This window comes from Gavialis gangeticus, unplaced genomic scaffold (assembly GCF_001723915.1).
Source record: "Gavialis gangeticus isolate Ggan-Ray unplaced genomic scaffold, GavGan_comp1, whole genome shotgun sequence".
Classification (NCBI taxonomy): Eukaryota; Metazoa; Chordata; order Crocodylia; family Gavialidae; genus Gavialis; species Gavialis gangeticus.
Window position 1 is genome coordinate 5,048,121 of NW_017728991.1, and position 15,948 is coordinate 5,064,068.

At 47.0% G+C, this 15,948-nt stretch overlaps 2 protein-coding genes across 5 annotated transcripts in view; both read right to left on the reverse strand.

Annotated features, from left to right (window-relative positions):
• ARSG (arylsulfatase G) overlaps positions 1-5,777 on the reverse strand; it is an 85,999-nt gene extending 80,222 nt beyond the window's left edge. For all 4 annotated transcript variants that reach the window (XM_019516363.1, XM_019516372.1, XM_019516354.1 and 1 more), the window contains exons 1-2: positions 5,534-5,777; positions 184-371 (exon numbers count right to left, since the gene is read on the reverse strand). In XM_019516363.1, the coding sequence (XP_019371908.1) occupies positions 184-371; positions 5,534-5,760 (415 nt within the window). In that variant the 5' untranslated portion in view covers positions 5,761-5,777. The remainder of the gene's footprint in view (positions 1-183; positions 372-5,533) is intronic.
• Positions 5,778-6,319: 542 nt separating this feature from the next.
• Positions 6,320-15,948, reverse strand: part of AMZ2 (archaelysin family metallopeptidase 2) — a 48,078-nt gene continuing 38,449 nt past the window's right edge. Inside the window, exon 8 of the mRNA XM_019516446.1 lies at positions 6,320-6,406. Coding sequence (XP_019371991.1) covers positions 6,338-6,406 — 69 coding nt within the window. The 3' untranslated portion in view covers positions 6,320-6,337. The remainder of the gene's footprint in view (positions 6,407-15,948) is intronic.

The following is a 15,948-nucleotide window of genomic DNA, read 5'->3' on the forward strand; positions in this document are numbered from 1 at the left end:
ATTATGTTGGCAGCCAATACCACTCTGGGATAGATTTAAATCATGAATTAGCTCCATGGACCACCAAAAAATTCCCCTGAGCCACTGGCCCACCTCTACTTTGCCAGAGGAAATGGTATGTCTACAGGACAGCCCAGACAGAACGAGGCGAGGCAGGTGTTTGCAATGTACTGTTTCAATTACCGATCACGGCAGTGAGGTATCCGGCGTCCTGCAGAACCTCAGCCAACGTGGTTTCATTTAGGGGGAGGCCACCGACTGAAGTCACAGCAAAATTGTGGGTCACGCCATTGCGAGTACCAAGCCGTCCCGTGAGGAGCGAGGCACGAGACGGGGAGCAAGTGGATGCTGCCGAGTGGAAATCCACCAACCTGGAAGACAAGGAGGCAACAACATGGCTGAGGATTTTTAACTGCAACGTTTGAGACAGGCAGGCTGCGGTTGTCTGGCCAAACATAACAGATTCACACACATTGGGGCTGGTTTGACAGGAGACCAGGGCCACACACAAACACACAACTAGTGGTAGCATGTATTACACCGCAATTTGAAACGCAAATGACCCTATTGCACATGGCAGTGGCCAGCAACATGCCTTGCAAGTCATCTGGGCTGCAGGTAGCTCACTGGGTGCATAAAGCTCCACAAATCAATCTTCTGCTCCAAACAGGCGGTCATCCAAGCACCTTCTGCACAGAAGAGATTGGCACCAACAAAGCCCTGAGTGGAGCTCGTGGTTTTCCTATGGGAAACCCTATGGGTCTGGTTTTCCTATGGGATAGAGTCCTTGTCTTGGGAAAGGAGTATGGCCAAGCGGGAAAAGGAAGTGGTTGGCAATGAGAATGTAATTCCAATTAGGCTAAACAACTTTATCAAATGGGAGGGGTTTGCCAGTGTGTCCTAAAGGAACTCTACATCTAACTGCTTCTCCAGATTAATTCTACCACCAGATTCCTCTCAACTGAGAATGCTTTGTCCTTGGCTCTCACATGCTTCATTCTGGGCTTTGTGATCTGTATTGTCCCAAAGGAGCACAACTTCCTGGGCTGTTTGCTGATGGAGATGTGCTCTATAATGTCAGTGAGGGCTGAGGCCCCACTCTGGCAGCAAACTGTGCTGCAGGAGAGGCAGGCACCCACTGCTGGACCCAGCGTCAGCCTTTGCACAAGCAGATTCCTATTTGGTTCCCGTCACAGTGAATTACTGGAACATGGCCTGGAGGTGACAAATGTGAAGCACCTCAGTCCAACAGAAAGGGCTTGTGCTTCCTGGTGAGGCACAGGTAAACCACATGCACAATTGCAGCTATGTTTTTCAGCATGACCTGGGGCACCTCAGCTTGCAAAATCCACCCCACTGCTTCCCTAGCCCGTTTTATCCAATTAAATGCAGCCATTTCTCTCCTTACTCCCCCAATATCATAAGAGTCCATGCTCATTTTGAATACACATCTGGGTCAGCTCCTAAAATACTATAGCTCATTCAATCCTTCCCTCGCTGTCCTTCTCCCACCCCCTTCCCATCCCTGTACCAAGGACCCAGTCCTGGAAAGCATCTGAATTTGCAACAGCACATAAGCAAGAATTCAAACCTGTGTTTGAGTGCTGTCCTGAATCAGGGTCCAAAAGTATGTGCGTCTCACCCCAGTCTTTCTGAGGCTTTTTTAAACCAGCTGGTACCTCTCTGCAGTCTGCCCTAACCTTACAATGTTGTACTACTCCAGTTTAATCACATGCTGGGTCAGTCTATTGAGTTACTAGATATAATTCTGGGAAATGATTTTGTGAACAGGCTCTGCCAGACACAGTTCCCATGTCAAATGCCAAATAACCTTTAGGACTAAACGAGAAGCTCAAATGGGCATAGCATTAAGAAATGTGCAGCTAGGATGCTGTTGCTGTAGCACTCAAGCATGAGAAGAATGTCAGTGGGGTTTTTTCACCCATTTTGTGCAGGATCATTGGCGTTACTGGTCTGGATCAGACCAGTGGCCCGTCAAATTCCCATATCCCATCTCTGCCTGTGGCCGGTGCCAAAACTTCCTGAGTGCAGCTCATCAACCCCACAGCAGGCAGATGGAAGAGAATTTACTTCTCATGATGAGCACCCCACTCTAGACCCCATCCATAAGACAGTGATGTAAGCTGTAAAACCCAAGCCTGAATACCACTTTTGTTCCTCCCCTCGCCTCTAAGACATACAATTTGCAGAACATAATAGACAGAATCAACTCTGCATTCTTGTATCAAAAGCTTGTGAAATAGTAAACATTTAATGATTGCATACAGCCTTGATAATGCAGACTCTACATTAATACTTAGGGTTATTGTTACAATGCCCTGTGCACCCCAACAAACAAACATCACAATCATTTTTCCGGTGAGATTTCTCTGTGGGTTCTACACAAACAGACGTGGTAGGATTTCTACAACTCTTATTTATTGCAGTCTGTAAAGATAACATCCATTTTTTTTAATTATTTGAACAAGAACCTGCCTCTAAATATTTGCTGAGTTCCTTTCTTTCCTTTTCCGTGTCCTTGGGACAGGGTATTTAGCAAAATTTGCAGATTTGTTGGGATCTGACAGGGCCACGCTGTGAGCGCTTCTGCTGTGGCCTCAAACTTGCGACCTTTGTAACTGCCCATTGCGACTTTCGACAGAAAATGGAAATACTTACTTATCAGTTTTTCTAGGTTGTCCAAGCCCAGGTTCCCTGTCACTATCTCAGGTTGACTGCTATCACAATGGACGCCATGAAAAGCAAATATGTTGCAACCCATGTCCTAACTACTCTCCCGACATAATCTAGACCACGTTTGGCTCCGTCAAAACACCAACTCAAAGGACTCTAGGGGCACTGCCCAGCACAAAGATGAAGATTTCCTGAGGCCACCTGCTAATAATCATTGCCACCCAAACCCAAGGATCCTCAACCAAGTTCCTACTTCCAGACACAGAGAAAAATACTTGCTGTGCTATCTGCAAACACTCAAAGGAGAATGGAAACACACATCCTTTCCCCCACATCTGTGATACAAAGAGCAGCTGCAAACACAAAAGAAAGCAAGGCCACAACAGTCACAATTCACCTGACTATCACAACAGGAGTCCAGTCCCATGTACACAGGCTGACTCCTCTCTGCCAGCATTAATAGGACACAGGAGTAAAGCTGAATATCAGAGTGGGGGGATCAGGTACAAGGACTCCTGCCTAGATGCAGAGAAGCACTGAAGACCCATCTTATGTTAAAACTAAATGGGCAGACCTCGAGGGGAGGTCTCAATGCAATTACCCGAAAACTGCATGGATAATTTGCAGGGGCAGAGAAAGGCAAACGCTGAGAGTTTGACTCTTGGTTTCTTGCAGAAGTGCTCAGTCTGCCAGGAGAGTCTGAATTTGATTCAGAAAGGGCGAATGAGGTCTCTGGCTCTTAAGCCAGTCCCAGCCCATTGGCATCACTTGCTAAACTTCTCAAATTCCCTGGAAAAAGTAAAAATAATGCAGCTCAATCATGATGAAAAAGGAATGGCTTCAGGGGACTCTTGTATAATAACAGACAGATTCTTTATGGTTTAGCAGAGACTTGCCTTTAGGAAAACTAAGGTACCAGCCAGGGAAGGCGGGCTCTGATATGTGATGCAGTCTCCAGCCCAGTTGGCTGTGGAGTCCCCAGGTTTCATAGTTTCATGGTTGTTAGGGACTGGAAGGGACCTTACAGATCATCAGGTCCAGCCCTTTTGCACTTGGACAGGAAAGACCTCTGGGATCAGATGACTCTAGCAAGATGGGCATCAAGACTTTTTTGAAGATCGCCAGGGTGGATGACTGCACCACCTCTGGGGAGCCTGTTCCAAACCCTCTGCACATGACTTGTAAAGAAGTTTCTTCTTATGTCTAGCCTGAAGTGACCCTCAATCAGCTTGTGCCCATTATTTCTTGCCCTCCCCTGGGGGGCCTTGGTGAATAGACGCTCTCCCGAGCCCTGATGTAGGCCCCAGTATACTTATAGGCTGCCACCAAGTCCCCCCTGAGTCTTCTCCAGGCTGAACAGTCCCAAGTCTTTCAGCCTCTCCTTGTATGACTTGATCTCTAGGCCTCTAATCATGGCCTTCCTTTGGACTCTCTTGAGCTTCTCCACATCTTTCCTGAAGTGCAGTGCCCAGAACTGGACACAGTCTCACCAAGGCTGAGTAGAGCGGGAGAATGGCATCTTTGGTTTTGCTTGAGACGCCTCGGCAGATGCATGCCAGTGTCTGATTAGCTCTGCCAGCTATGGCATCGTATTGGTGGCTCGTGTTCATTTTGTTGTCAATCATGATACCCAGGTTTTGTTCAGGTTCCTGGCTGGCAAGGCAATGCACCCATCCCAATGGCAAAATGGTTTTCTAAAGAGCCCTGGGTAAACAAAGTGTCACAGGCAAGCTATTTCTTAGGTGTTCCACCTGCCCCACTGGCGCAGGGGAATGGGATCAGCAACCATGGAGGATTTTCTGGTCCGTGCTCTCTAGTACACTGCTGTTCTGTTACCATTTGGGACACAAACAGCAATTCTCATCAATGCCTGAGTGGGAAGTGGCCACATGAAGGCTGCAATGGGGCCCCAAATCCCAATCTGTTCCCCAGAGAACGATCCGTCTGCAAAATGAAAATATTTTAACTGCATATCAGCGGTAGCAGCGAGTGCCTTCCCTGCCCCGTTCCTGTTGGGAAGTTAGTGAAATGCCTGATGTGGCATTCTGGCTGCACAAATCAATGCATCTTTCATCCGGGGATTGTGCAAGGCTTGTGCTCACTCTGCATGGGAACACAGCAGGAAGTGGTGCAGCCCCTGATTTCTCTCAGGAACTTTAGGGCCCCACTTCATGGCTTAAAACTGATGTCAACAGATGCCCCCTGCCCGTGCTGTGCCATCCCACTTTGCTCTGTGTGTGTGTGGTGGGGGGTGTGGGTCAGGGTCCTGCAGAGTGATACTCCACCTTCAGAGCACCTGAAAGGACCCTGTGCAGAGATGTCAGGAGCTGGACTCTGTGTACATGGACCCTACAGCCAGTAGACAGTGGAAAAGGGTAGCAGGGGTTTCTGAGCCACCCAGCAGTGTTTCTAGCCTCCACATTCTCCCTTTCCCTCTACCCTTCTTGCCCATTTCTCCACCTCCATTGCCTTCCTCCTCTCACACCTTCCTACAAACTTCTCCCACCCCCCCAGACTGTCCCCCTCTTTCCCCATCTCCTTCTACCTGTTGCCCGCTCCTCCCTTAGACTCCCCTCCAAAAGTCTTTCAGAAGCAGAAGCTACATCTCTAGGAATACGCATGGGATATAAGTGATGCACATGACTTTCGGGGGCCTCTGCATCATGGTCACTTTGAGCATGGAGAGTCCAGAGCATGGCTCTAGCGTGGATCTCAGACCAGGTACAATGGGACTAGTTATCATAACGAAGTCTCAGTGCAAACCTCTGTTTTGTTTCACTCTTGGGTATCTGCCAAGTAAATGGAAGCGTCAAAGCAGACAGGTAGGTTGAAGGCTTACCTCATTCCTTCAGAAGCTAGATTATCCAAGTGAGGAGTATCCTCTGTTTCAGCCCAGTTGGCTCCAAGGTCCCCCCATCCAATATCATCTGCCAAAATGATTACAAAATTCGGCTTTTCATAACCTGTTCTCTTTTCTCCCAGAAAAGGATTGGAGAGGTGATAGACAAGCCCAGTCAAGCAGCCAGCCAAAAGCAGCAGCGCTTTGAGGAACAGTGTGTCCATCATGCTTCAAGGAAAATGCCTCTTAAAATATTTGCATATGAATTAGTGTTCCTGCTCAATGCTTGTTAAAAACTCCCTTTATTGTGATTCACATATTTAGCACCACTCATGACATCTCTGCTATTCTGCAAAAAAATACGTTTTGCCTCTTCAGATGGTGCTCAAGAATTATAACACATCAGCCAGCATTCATTTGGGATCGTTGGGCGACCAGCTGTGCCATAATCTGTCCTTTCTTTTCCAGTTGCAAACAGATGGCATTCTTCACCTCCACCCAGCTGAAGGATGAAACAGCAGTCTCCCAAACACTGCTGCCTAGTGATTGCTGTTCTCTGCACATTTGCAGTTAACAGGATAACATTGTCTTAATGAGAAGGTTACTTGATTTTCCCAAGTGTTTCTACAGCTTCTTTATCCTGGCTATGAACTGTCAGAATCGAATCCACACTTTAGAAACTGCATAGGACCCAATCCTGGAATGCCTGGAATTGAAAAGTTCATATGTTCATAAATGAAATTTCTCCTTGGCTTCCCAAATGTTGTCCATGTCTTTAAAGAAGAAATACAGGTTGTAGTCGAGTCAGCAAATATTGGGCAGCTCTTTGAATTCCACACAAGTGAAAACCTTCATATTACAGCACATTGTCCTCTGCAAGAAAAAACAAGAGACAATTAAAACCAGAAAGAGCTTACTTAGCCCCTACCCTGGTGAACATAGGAACTGTTTTTCTATGAACGTTTCTTTTGCTTTGCATACAGAACTCATCAAATTGAAAGTTACTCTAACTCAACAAATGGAAACAAAAGCCGTGCTTATTTTCCCTAACCGCCATATATCAAACATAGGAATTCTGACTATATATACAGCCAAATAGAACATCCTTCTTTGCACTTAAAAGCTGAAGGTCATACTAAATGACACTAGAAAGGTAATTTTGCCTAGATTTGCAATGTGATCTTAGCTCTGACCTATCAACACTAGACCATGAGATGCTACTGATCTCCACTGAGGACAGCACACAAGAATACAGGATTTATGTGTCAACTTGCTTACAAACATTAAGCTACATTACTGAAATTAAGTTTGTAAGTTTAACTTTATTCTCATTGATCCATTCCTCAGTGTAGGCCCCACGGTGACACATTTACGCAGGCAAAACAACATTTTACAACATGAACAGTCTTGTGAAAAATCAAAGGAACTACCCATGAAGTCCACTTCTATTTCACAGGAATAAGGGAATCAGAAACTGGACCACAGAAACCATCTCTAAGCACATCAATGATCAGGGAAAACTGAGCTGGTCAGGCTAGGGCAAAGCGATTTTGCTAATATATTCTTGTTGGAGTCAAATGCACTTGCCTAGTTGTAGCTGAGGACAGGATTCCTATAACCATGTGGCCAAGAAAGCAACTAAGGAAGAACTAAGAGAATACATTCCCACAGGTCTGACAACATGAGCTGATCTGAGAGGCATTCAAAAAAATAATATCTTTACTAGAAAGTTAAGAATTAACTAAGATTTACAAGCCAAGATTCACACACAAAAAAGAAGCTCGAATAATAGCTTGAATGTTGTGAGACAGGAAGAACCAACATTGATGAGTATGGAAGGAAGCGGATACAATTTACAGGGCTTTGGCCTATTTATACAATGCCCATCAGCAGGAGCCTAATCTACAAGGACAAAGAGAATCATATCAGAGGGTACGGCACATGAGTGGGCAAAGACCTGCCTTGAATATTGAACAGGCTAACTATTGTGAGTATGAGCAGCTTGGAGCGGATGGCGCAGGCTAGCTGAGTCCAGCTAGGACCAGTATTGTGACAGATGTTTCCAGTTGTGTATCAATGACCTTGAGAAAAGAATGTGCAGCTGATGATACAAAGCTTGCGGGTCAGTCAACCCAACTGAGGAGAGCAGGAGCATTCGGAGTGACCCAGATAAACTGAGAAGATGAGTAAATAAAGGAAAATCAAAAACAAAGGAGACAGTGAGGTGCGGGGAGAAAGAAGAGAAAACACAACGAGCACCATCCGTAGGCCAAGCACTTGGCAGCTGTCATGGGCCATAATTCATAATCTCCCATTCAAATCCATTATTAAATTAAAAAACCTTAGGGTTTCAGAGCTGCAGCTCCTTTTAAGGCTCCTAACCTAGCACAATAATAATTCATAAAAAATACATAACACTTAATAATTAACAACCTGGAGCCATTATTTAAAAGCTTTTGCCTGAGGATTTCAAAACTTTTCACAGGCATTAATTAACTGAGCATGGGAGGTAGAGAAAGGACTCACAGACGGCAGAGCTGGAACAGAGGGAGGTTAAAGATCTCTCTGTGACTCGAGAGCAAGCCAGTGGCCAAGACGGGAGGAGAAGGCAGCAATCCTGACGTCTATGCTCATGTCCAAACCACTATAACCACAGCTACTGCCTGCCTCATGTATTACACCTCAAAAGAGCCCAAATCAGCTAGATAAAAAAAACATTCCCATCCAATCTATTTCCTAACATCATGCCCATTGGGAAGAGGCTGCCCTGTGAGGCTGAACTCCTTTAGAGGTGCAACAGTAGCAGTAATAGTTTAAAATGACTAGGGCCTAGGCATGTCATGTTCATTAACGCACCGTAATGATGGCACATTAAGTTTAGTACCTGCGCATTACTGCAAATTAATGATTTTTAGGTGACTCTAATGCACAGTAGATTAATTCTGCGCATTAGCATGGTTTTGGCACTAATGTGCAGTAGAATTAGTCTGCTGCGATGTTAAGTGTCCTGTGTAGACACGCCCCCTGGGGGCTGCTTTGGGTCCACAAGGAGTGAGCTGGCGATTCCCTTCCAGTCACTAATGACAGGCTGGAGTCCACCACACAAAGAACAAGTGACGCCCTCCTCCAGATCCTGACCTCATTCGCAATGGTGTAAATGCAAGGTAAATCCACTCACTTGGGTAGAGCGGCTTTGGGCTGATATCAGTGTAACAGAGACCAGATTTTTGCCTCTTAACTCATCTGAAGGGCTAAAGATCACGTAGGCAAAGAGACTCAGCTCCCTTAGCACCTGTGGTCCTTCCTGAAGGTGTTACCAGCGGTAGCATATTGGCAGGATAATGCTGAGGGAAGTTAGCATCTATGCTGCCCGTGATACACCTGATCTGTGGGTGGGAGGCCCTGGTCTCTACTACAAACCCTTCCAAAATTGCTCCATTCAATTAGAGATGTTTGGGAAGCACACGGAGGACTCTGTAAATGCTTTTCAAATGCATGGGAAACAACATTACCCTCGAAGTTTCTCTTCTATCCAAACAACTCTTCAAAGTGATGAACAGATTAATTTCTTCATCGCAAACAGCCTCCCCACTCATCAGTAGGGAAAGACCATGCTGATGGTATCAGAACAGGCCTCAAACAAAAAGTTTAACTTAGGGAAAGCTTGACCTGAAATCCAAACATGCCAGGAAAAAAAAATTGCGTTCACATTTTGGTTTTCACCCTCAGTGCGAGGTTTTTCAGAAGAAAGAAATGCAGGGCCTTTTCACAGTAATTTTGCGTGGCTCCTGGAGCTTGTAATGCCTGGACCATGCACACATTAACACCTTCAGGTGGCTTAAAGCACTCATTATGCAGCTCCAAATTACACCACTCCAGGGCAGGATTCTCCCTTGATCTACACAACCCAGCTCCTGTCCCATTCACTCCCTGCAGATGTGCCGCTCACATTGAAGGTGTGACCACTCCAAAGCACTAAGCCAATCAACTTCTGTGCAGCTCACAGTGTTAGGCATAAGAAGGCCCTGAGATCCCAGCATTTCCAAGGCTGCAATCTGGGGTATGCAGAGAAGTATCTTAGGGGATGGCTCTGGAAGGGAAAAGGGCCAGGAAGACTCACAGAGGAGCACTTTGAAGAATAAGCAAGGCAGGGAGGTGTCAAAGGCATGCACAGGGGACTCAAAGTAAGGATCAGGGAGAGAGAATCGTATATATATTAAGAGCAGGGAAGCAGGCAAAGATCAGCAGGGCCCCTGAGTCAACCACAGCAACTCATCTCTACCCACTCTAAACTGCTGCATCCAGGCAACGCTCTCCCACTCCACAAAGCAGCACCGCATATTTCCACCATCAGACACCTTTACTGGCTTCTGAACAACTCCTGCCTCCTGCATGCTGTTGGGTCTACCAAGTATCAGTTCAATATGGCTATATCATCTCTCGTGGCACGAGCTCTTACCTGGTGCATTGGGTAGTTTGGATGGTATTTTTCCATCCGGGTCCCAATCCTGATGCTCACTCTCTGCAAAAGGACCCCAGTTGCCCACAAAGGTCATATTCACTTCAATGAGCACACAGGTCTGCCCTCAGGGGGGCAATGGGGTTCCAGTGCCTACCTACCCAAAGTGACTTGTGGGATTGGGATCCTTACTGTCCTCCTGCTTTGCAGATCTCTGTGCACAGAGCCTCTGGGGCAGACACGCTCTGGTCTTCTCACACAAAGAGCGCAGCAGTTTACAAGCAAAGTGGCATTTAGTGTCAGGAAATGGAGCTTAAGCCATGGTTCAGAGCAATAACCAGCAAAAATGTTCCCCTTTTGTGCTCCAAGGGTGCAAAACAGGTGGCTGCACTCTCCCCTTGCACTGCCCAAGCAAGATATTATTCTTTTAATGTAAATATGAAAAATAAACCCAGCTGCTTAGATACTGTCTGCTAATAAAGGACTCATGTATTTGCCTAGCAAGTCTGATCTGGCACCAGTGATATACCATTATAACATGCTGCCACACCTCTGCCATGCCAAACTAACCAATCGACTGGATATCAGAGTCAGCCTGGATGTTTGGCAGAGTTTCTATTAATTTTGCGGAGGCAAGTGGGTAGCCCATGGCTAACAGAAACAATCCACACCATCTTCAAAGGACACTGTCTTCCCTTAAATTTGAAAAAGGGGAAGTTATTTGAGGCCTATGATCGTGTGGTGGGGTCTGACAAAATATGTCGATTCTCAGAGCCCTCGAAAGCCAAAATGCAGAATAAGATCCCCAGAAACTTCCCCAAGCCAACACGACAGATCACTTATGCCAAGTTCTACTTTCCCAGTCTATGACAGTCATCCTGAACAAGTCCTCTAGATCCAGACTCAGCAAAGCACTTAAGCTGTGCACTTTGCATTGTTTTTAGTGGGACACACGCAGAGAAACCTAAGACAGAACTGGAAGGGGCCTCTTTAGTCACTGAGTCTAGTTCCCTGCATTTGCAGGCAACTACATCATATCATCTCCTTGATAAATGTGTCAAAGCAATTTGCATGTGCTTAAGATGCTTTAATATGAGTGGACCTAAGCCAGGCGTTGCTGATTGGGGCCTCAGCTGCAAAAACAATTCTTCAGGATCAGAGGGATGAGTCATCCATTCACAAAGCTTCGTTGCGCTTAGCTTATGGTGGCAACAGTACAACTGCAACCTGGGAAAGCCACCTGTCAAAACTCCTTCAAATATTTCAGTCTCCTGAGGAATGAAACTTAGCTCCCTTCAACCAAGGCCAGGGTAGAAAGGAAACAGTTTGCATTTCAATGAGCCTGCTGCCAGAAACACAATGGGCAGATCAGACCCATGGGCCTATGTCCAATTAAAGCCACATCCCTCGTACAGGGTATTTTCAGCACACAGAAAATGCTGTTTCAGGGAGTCTCAAAAACAGTGGACTTTACATATCATCACATAAATGGGTCCAAGACAACTCTCAGAGTACCACAGTAACAATGGATTATGGTTGGCATCCTCCCTCTTGCTAGACCTAGGCCATGCCTTTATCCTGAAACCTTAGCCTGGACTCCCTGCTTGGCCACCCATTCTTACAGCTTCACCTGCAGAATATCCGTTCCAATCCTTTGGCTCTCTTTCCTCAGGAAGTCTTGGCTTTTTAGGTTCCTGATAACTGATAAAAAAACAACCTGGCTTGCTGCCGGCTTGAGTCAACAAACTAAACTAGCCCTGCTTTTCCATACAGGTTTCCCCTACTTTTGCATTCTTCTTAAAATTACTTGCCACTCTAATGACACCAGCAAGTAAAAGATATGCTCACCAAAACATCAGGGGCTGGGCTGTACCCTCGGTACTGCTAGTGACACTGCACTGATGCTACTACACTAGCAAGAATGATACTTACTCGTGCAAACGCTACCATAGGGTCCTAAAATTTGGTATCCATTTAGCTCAGTGTCACTGCAATCTGCAACCGCAACTTCATTGAATTCTGGGTGTGACAGCTAGCATAATTGAGACAGGGGTCTCTTCATATTGTCTGAACTTGCTTAATGTTGTACAACTGACACAACAGCACACCATCCTATGCAAGTTTGCATAATATCCAAAAGCTGGGTATTGTCACACAAGGGAAGTGACTGGGCAGCTGCCATCCAAACAAGCTGAGTGTATGCTTTAAGCAGCTGCTGAGCTTGCGTGCTACTGCACAATTCAGTGACAGGGCAGAGGGCCTTAGGGTAGGAATTATGAGCATCCTACAGCTTCTATTAGGAGAAGCCAACACTATTCATAAAGCAGTCGTCTGCACAGTTCTACTTGCCGGTAAATCAGTGGTTCTCAACCCGCAGGCCGCACGAGGCCCAATCAGCACATTGCTACGGCTCATGTGGCATCCTGTTAAAAAAAAAAAAGAAAAAAGTAAAGACATTTGACAATGTAGAAATGAGAGGTATCACAGAATATTGATCTGTCTTGCATTACTGTCAGATAATGGATACAAAACATTTTTACATGGATATACAGGTAGTTGCATAGGTGCAGCCTGCATAACACATTGGGAGCTGCAAGCGTGGTCCACTGTGGCAAAGAGGTTGAAAACAGCTGCACTAAATGAACACTTCGCTGCTACAGCTTCATATTCTCCTCCTTACCAATGGAGGCTTTTTTGTGATGTGACTAATTAATGGGCATGGTAAAGCAAATCCAGGCAGGACAGGGATGGAGGGAGGGGAAAGCAGTAAATGTTGTGCTTTATCTTTTCCTTGCACTGTACCTCAAAGACACCTACAGTCATTTACTGTAGGGAGTCTGAGTCTTTGGGCTGCTATGAGCTCATGTCTTCACACTTCCAGGTTGGCCTTGAGACCGGAGCCAGCAGCCAGAACCCAGTCACCAGCAAGGTCACTCCTTTGAAGTTTTTCCCTCCTCCGTCAGCCAGAGAAGAATGTGCCCATTTCTTAGCACATGGAGAGTCTTACTCAACGTGTCCCCTGATGTTGGCCCTGAAAACCTAAACGATGCCACATCCCCACTGCTGAAACTCTGGGCAGCATCCGTGGCTGCAGAGCACATGAAGCAGCAGCCCCAGAGACGGCTGGAACCAGGGGGGTCCGGGGTACCCCCGCCAACTGCAAACTCCCATCATAAATGAAGCAAAGCCTCTCTAGACGCCCTGGTTGCAGGGAAAGCCTCTAACGTGAGCTGATGCTAAAGCCGCAAACAATAGTGTAAACCACGCTCTCCAGCCCAATGAGGTGGTAGCTGAGATGGTGAGTTATGATAACTTAATTTTCAACGCCGCTAATTATTTCACTGCAGATCAAAGCGTGTAAGAAAGGGAGGGTGGGTCATATATTAGTCTGCACCAGCTTCTGGGAGTGCCAGGAGCTGCTGATAACCTGCCGTTTTTATTTTCAAATTGACCTTGCACCATTTCATACTGTGCTTTGATGAACCCATTGCAAAGGGCAGTTGATGCCTGGTGGAAAAATCTGTGTCGGTGCTAATTTACGTCCTGTCCCTGTCTGGGCCTTGCCTGCCCTTGACTGGCAGAGCTACAAGTCAACACGGCTCCCAGTAGGGAGACAGCTAATTCCAGCACACGAGTTTTCCTGCCAGTGTTGTTTCGACTGTTTCTCCATGCAAAATAAACAGTGCCAACAAATGAGCTTTTTTTTTTACCCATATAAATACCTCTACCCTGGGGCTCTTGCCAGCATAGCATAGCTTTATCAGTGAAGGGATATGTTTTTTTCCACCCTGCTAAATGACGTATCTGTGACAGCCAACTGTTCAAGGGTGGGGCAAAACAGACCTAACATCTGATGTGTCTGAAGCACCAAAGTAGGGCATGAAGTACCAACCTGAAACACCACACCAGTGACTAGGAAGAAGTGACCCCCCCCCGCGGGGTTACAACCAAAGGTTCCCGACGAGAGCATTGAGGCACGGGGCAGGGTTGGATGAGTCAGTGAAGCTGCTCCAGTCTACCATAAAAACTCCTTTCCCTCCAACTCCATCCCACGATATAGTGGGTGCAGGAGCCTGCTCCCTCTGAGGATCCTGCAGAACAACCTTCTTCCTCGCCCACTCCGCAGCTACAAATACCATTTCCTATCCCTGGGGATGTTTCTTTACTCCATGAAACGTGGCCAGTTTGCATGCACAGCACCACACAACATTTAAAAAGCCTTATCTGCAAGAGAACTGTCAGAAAAAGCAACTGGTGAGCCAGAAAGAGGGGGGCAGATGTGCAAGGGACAAGAGGGAAGGAGAAATGGGCAAGCAAGGAAAAGAAAGGCACAACCAACGCAGGACTCTTAATATGCCCAAAGGAAAGGTTTCAATCTTATAGTCTTCCTTTTTTCTTTCATACAAAGGACATGTGCCGTCCCCTTTCTCCATGATTTATTTATGCCATAAATCTCTTCTGAGCCCTCATAACCATTTGCATTGCAACCAAAAGGGAGCATGGCAATTTCAGGGAGAGGATGGGGCAAGGATTATGTGAAGGGGCCAGTGTGACTCATTAAGGCCAGAGAAGATGGTGTGCCAGGCTGCTTATCCCAGGCCATGTGCCCAGGGAGGCGGATTGCTTGAAATATGACAATCACTAGGAGAAAAAAAGGAGGATTCCCAGGAGGAGTTTGTCTCAGACAAAGAGATGAAGACCACTGCTCCGGGAGCCTTGTAGAGAGAAAAAGATAAAGCTTCCTTCTCTTCCATCTGGCTCAGGTAGATATTTGGGGTGATTAGACTCGCTTGAAGGGATAAAAGCAACTGGGCTGAAAAGAAGCGACCTGGTGTCCTTGCCTTGAAACAAGAGGACTGACCTTTGCAGGCTCCTGAGCCGAGAGGAGCAGAGGCAGCAGTGTGGGGTGAGGGAGTCCTGGGCTGGGGAAGTCAGGGGAGAAAACAACCAGTCCTAGAAAAGGAGGGAGCTTGCTTGGCCTGTGGCCCCGGACCCTTAGGGAAAGGGACAAGGGGGTAGGAAAGCTTTTCTTGGGGAAACAGATTGAGGACAGTAGGCCCTGAAGAGGGGAGAAAGCTGGTTTCAAATTCTGAAATGGGAGTGTGCATCCTCCGAGAGCCAGGAGACAAACTGCGGCAGGTGACCTCCGAGTCATCCGGTGAAATCGGGAATATGCCCCGAGATGTCAAGTGAAATGAATAGCTCTGCCTGGCGACGTCTTGCCTCACCTGTCAGCTGGAAGTTTACAGGAGTTTCATTAGAGGTGCCCACGTGTCACAGTAAGCTCAGGCAGTTGCTTTGTGAAATACATACTTGTAACTGCACTGTTAACTCCCCCCGCCCCGGTCAGGGCCTAGAGGCGGCAACCTGGATGCTGTGGAATGGGGGGAGAACCAAATTTAAGAAGGCCATGTCCTAACTTTTGCAGGTATTCATAGATTTAGGGACTGGAAGGGACCTTGCAAGATCATCCATCCAGTCTCCTCCTGAAGATTTCCAGGGTAGGCGATTGCACCACCTGTGGAAGGAGCTTCTTGCACAGTCTGGACACCCTGACTGAAGAAGTTCTTCCTAATGGTGAGCCTGAAATGGTCTATTTCTGTGTTTGGGTTTTTTATCAGTGTCCACGCGTCCAGGAGAGCAAAGCAGAGCGGGTTTTAGGCGCAGGCTGAAGCCGGTGCAAGCGTGCACAGCGCCCAAGCACCAGAGGGCAAAGAAAACAGCGTTGTAGACACGCTCTCCTCTCATTCCAATTAAGGCGACTATTTCGGGCTTTTTTATCAGCACGGCAAGTGTGGACAACGCACACCTCCAGGAGGGAGTCAGGCACCCGGTGACGCCTCTGGAGACCTCGTCGCGCTGGGGCGGGGCGAGGGGCGGGGCGAAGGCCTGTGGAGACCTCGTCGCGCTGGGGCGGGGCGAAGGCCTGTGGAGACCTCGTCGCGCTGGGGCGGGG